The following is a 4,858-nucleotide window of genomic DNA, read 5'->3' as shown; positions in this document are numbered from 1 at the left end:
CCTTAGTAACCCTTAACCCATCTTGGCCTTTTTAGGACGTAGTGCGGTGGCTAAACCAAGAGCATTCTTGACTTTAGTTGTCATGCGATACTACACTCAAACTAGACTTCCTTTTGGATGATATTGGACTAGGAGCATTCCTATACACCGATATATTCATAAGGGTAGTTGCAATTTGGGAACTTGGTAGAACCCTTGTTACAATTACAAATGAAACCATAGTCCTTACCAAATGCCGTTGTTACTCTTGACTCCAACATGTGGATTTAACCTCACCATATTTTCACCGTTTATGTTAGCATAATCATGCATACATGCATTCATTCATAAACAAACTCTTTTTTCTCATTAAAAAAAATATATCGAAGGACTTAAACAAGTTTTGTTGTAAACATTGTAGATATGACTACTAGGAGTATTAAAAAGTATAGCTTCCAAAGCCAAGATCTGGAAAGCTTAAGGAGTTTAGGAGATGTCATCACTAATCCAGCAGGTTTTCAGTCTCACCATGGGAAGTTGCTCAAGATTCTCAATACAAAGTTTGACGAAGGGATCCTCATGACTCTGGTCCAATTCTACGATCCTCGCCTCCACTGCTTCACCTTCCCAGACTACCAGCTTGTCCCCACCCTTGAAGAATATTCCTACTTGGTCGGCTTACCCGTACTTGACAGAATACCTTTCAGTGGTCTCGAGGGGCCCCCTACAGCATCAGATATCGCAAAAGCCCTTCACCTCAAGATACCCGACATAACTGATAACCTCACTACCAAAGGGAAAGAGAAAATCCAGGGGCTAACTTCCAAATTCCTAATCAGTAAAGCCAACAGTTTTGTTGCATCAAAGAATACCCTTGCTTTCGAGTCTATCCTGGCCTTGCTCATCTATGGTCTTGTGCTTTTCCCCAACGTTAATGGTTTTGTCGATGCTAATGCCATCCAAATTTTCCTCACCAAAAACCCAGTCCCTACTCTCCTTGCTGATACCTACCACTCCATCCACCATAGAACCGATAAGCAGGGCGGAACCATCCTTTGCTGTGCACCTTTACTCTATAAGTGGTACATCTCACACCTACCCCAATTCTACCTCTCCAAAGACAAAGCTATATACTCAGAGAAAATCATGTCCCTTGCTCCAGCTGATGTAGTTTGGTACAACCCAACTTACGACACCGGAACCATCATTGACTCATGTGGAGACTTCGGTAATGTGCCTCTCCTCGGTATTCATGGGGGAATCAGCTACAACCCTATCCTAGCTAGACGCCAGTTCGGGTATCCTATGAAAGAAAAGCCTTGCAACATTGCACTAGAGGGCACATTCTATCTCAACCTCACCGATAGCAGGGGTATGAGAGACCAGTTCATGAAAGCTTGGCATACCATCCGCAGAAAAAACAGCAATCAATTGGGGGATAAGTCAGACCTCACTTATGAAACCTATACCCAATGGGTTATCGATAGAGCTGCTGAGTATATGATGCCTTACCCTATATCGAGGTACTTGTCCTCAACCACTCAACCGATACCTTTACCCCTACCAATTAGTACCCAAGAAAAGTACCAAGAGAAAATGGCTGACTTAAACCGTGTGTGTACCACTTGGAAAAGGAAGCACGAGGAAGCTATGTCTGAAGTAGGGGATAAAGATGTGGAAATACTGCAGCTCAAGCATGAGCTCCTCAACAAAGAGCGACAATTGATCGAGAAAAATGCTCAGATCCAAGCCCAAAGTGCAAGGCTTGCGCAATTTATCAGCAAAAAAGAGTGCATGGATTTCTTCGCGGGGGCGCACCCAGATTTCGAGGAGTAGTCTACTACAAGAGCTCAAGAGTTTCCCAGTTGTTTCACCACTTTATGTTATTTTCTAGCTCTTTGTGATGTACTTTGGAGTTTATCCCTTGGCTCAGTTTTGTTAAAAGGGAATTATCTTGTAGTACTTTAATTAGTCAATGAAATTTTCAATTATGATGTTTACAAATTTGCTTTTATAAGTCCTTCGATAAAAAAAATAAAAAAAAATATGTGTCTATTTTTGCATAAGCATCATGCATCATTTTGTATTTCATAGTCTCAATTTCGAGTCTCACAAATTTTTCTTTTCCATAAAAGGGTCAACTCGTTTCACAAAGTGGTCCGACTGTTCTCGTTCATTTCGACTTGCACCTACAACACTCGTGCAAACAAAAGGGAGAAGTGTGGTCAAGAGATCACAACACTCCAGGCCGAGTCAAAGCAGCCGCAGTTCCAGCCGGGACCCGAACGCCAACATCAACAACAGCCTCGACCACAGGCTCCAAAGATGCAGTTTGACCCAATCCCAATGACGTATGCGGAGCTGCTTCCCATCTTGCTCATGAAGAACCTTGTCAAAACTAGAAAGCCTCCTCGAGTGCCTAACGAGTTGCCGGTTGGGTATCAACCTGATCTCTCATGTGCCTTTCATCAAGGGACATCCGACCATGACATCGAGCATTGTTTATCTTTAAAGATTGAAGTCCAGAAGCTGATTGAAGCCAATATGTTGCTCTTTGAAGGTTGAATTCGGATGTGCAAATCAATCCACTGCCAAATTATATTGCCTAATATTGTGACACATGGAGTGGATAGCTGCAATTGAGTCAATTTTGATGTTTCTTCTACTACTTATTTGTTCAAATAATGTTTGTTTGTTGCTTTTCAATTTTCAAAAAAATCCTTTCGTCCCGCCCGAGACGAAAGTGAACTCGTGTAGGGCTCTTTTTGCTTCATGTGTTTTCCATCATTAATGAAAAGGTCGTTTTGATCCCGACTTTTTTTTTATTTTGTGCTTTTTCTGGAAAAATGGTAATACAAAAAAACCAAAAATAAATATCATTCTCAAATATCTGCATAATCATAACTTATACTTACTTGTCAAAATCAATAATCAAATCATGCATTAATAAACCCGTTGAACACGTTAACCATGTACTTTCTTCCAACTTTGAGTTCCCTATGTCCGAAGCTGAAGAAGAGAATGAAGAGACTGCCGACAAGATCTCTCGCATACTGGGGCGTCTTAGCCGTCGAAGCTACAAACAAAAGAAGATTGTCCAGAAGATGGCAGTCATTTACAAAGACTAGCATGAGATGTTACTGTTGCCTCACAAGGATATCGTACTTAGTACAAATTTCGACAGGGGCAGCCCCTCTCCTTCCCTCAGTATACAATGTGGAGGTCGAAGTCCCGTCAATAGGAGTTCTGCTAAAGTTCAAGCTTGATCGAATTTAAACGCATGATGACCTTGTACAAATATATCAAAGGAGGTTTGAAACAAGCTTCTGACAAAAAGGTTCGTCCCCATGAATTTCAAGAATGGAACTTTGTTCTACTTTCCAACCAGACTCCAGGGGCAAGTGGACGCCTAACTACGAAGGCTCGTGTGCAATGATTTTTACAACTATGGATGGTGAGAAACTCACACGTTCTATGAATACCGTTGCAGTCAAGAAATACTCTGTCAAAAATAAAAGCTCGATAAGTCGCAAACCTGAAAAGGCAGCTTAGGCAAAAATGAGCGTCTTGGTGGACTGAAAACCCGAAAGAGCGGTCCGGGCAAAAATTAGAGACATGAACAAAAATGATTATCCTGATAGATTGAAACCCAAAAGGGCGATCTATGCAAAAGTTAAGGATCATGACAAGTAACTGCATCAGTCAGCACAATCCACTTGGGGCATCTTGGCTATCAGAAGACCTCCGTTTCGAAGCATCTGCAAATCAAAGACTCGGAACTAGGGGCATTCAAAGTTGTTAGGGAGTATAACAGTTATTGTGTTCAATATACCTTCCCATCATATTTACCATTTTCCAAAATTTTCAAAGATCCGTGGAGCCATGCCATGGGTAAGCTACCACTCAATTCATCAAATTTGAGCCTGTGCCCATTTTTTTGGAACTCTCTTTTATTGTATTTGCAAAATTTCTTCTATTTTGATGGCAATACTTGAAGCGAAAATTTTCAAAATACGAAAACCTTTTTTTACATCTTCTGAAAAGTATGAACAACAAACACACTCTCTTTGAACTTGTGAGTAGTCGAAGCGTACATCAGCGTCCGCCTCGAGAACGGCTACATCCCTGAAGAGAAACATGGCTAAACACAATGGAGGGGACCTCTGCTTCGAGCAAGATGCTTTCACAGTCCAAAAAATATAAATAAATACAAAAAGTAATACAAAAAAATCAATGCTCGCTAAGTTGAAAACCTGAAAAGGCGGCTTAGGCAATAGAGAGCGTCCCGGTGGACTGAAAACCTGAAAGGGCGGTCCAGGCAAAAATTAGGGGCACAAAAAAGGAATATACTCCCGGTGGACTGAAAACCCGAAAGGGCGGTCCAGGCAAAAGTTAGGGATTTCAAAAAAAAAAAAAAATACAAAAATGACTGTCGAAGCATGAGAAGGGAAAAGCACTCTGCGCCGGTTTGCAAATGGCGACTTCTTCCAGACTTTTGATACAACAATGGGCTTTCTCCCCAAGATTCATCAGTTGCTACCTTGTGCCAGGTTTTACACCATCAACGGCTCGATTCGTTCACAATAGTGTCATCTCCAAGGAAGTTTGCCGAGTGTTGGTACTACAATGTCAATCCATCTCCCATCTTACCTGTCTTGTCTCGTTTCATCGAGTTACCCGTCATATACAGTTTATACGGCCGTACAAGTCACATTCACACATTCATACATACATTCAGTCATACAAATTACAATTCGTACACTCATACAATCATACATTCATACATTAATACTTTCACGTACTCATACATTCATACATACACAACATATACACAATATCAATTCATAAATGGTTGCATCAGTCACCCAAAGTCTTGTTT

At 41.2% G+C, this 4,858-nt stretch overlaps 1 protein-coding gene across 1 annotated transcript; it reads left to right on the top strand.

Moving 5' to 3' along the window:
* Window positions 1-364: 364 nt before the first annotated feature.
* Window positions 365-2,790, top strand: LOC146955438 (uncharacterized). Its single transcript, XM_085721506.1, has one exon. It carries the CDS (start codon window positions 403-405, stop codon window positions 1,813-1,815), a length of 1,413 nt encoding a protein of 470 aa, XP_085577632.1. The 5' UTR covers window positions 365-402; the 3' UTR covers window positions 1,816-2,790.
* The last annotated feature ends 2,068 nt before the right edge of the window (window positions 2,791-4,858 follow it).

Source organism: Medicago sativa, chromosome 1 (assembly GCF_051527215.1).
Source record: "Medicago sativa cultivar Bolivia chromosome 1, Bolivia_mono, whole genome shotgun sequence".
In the NCBI taxonomy this organism is placed as follows: domain Eukaryota; kingdom Viridiplantae; phylum Streptophyta; class Magnoliopsida; order Fabales; family Fabaceae; genus Medicago; species Medicago sativa.
This window is presented reverse-complemented; position numbering and strand designations above follow the sequence as displayed.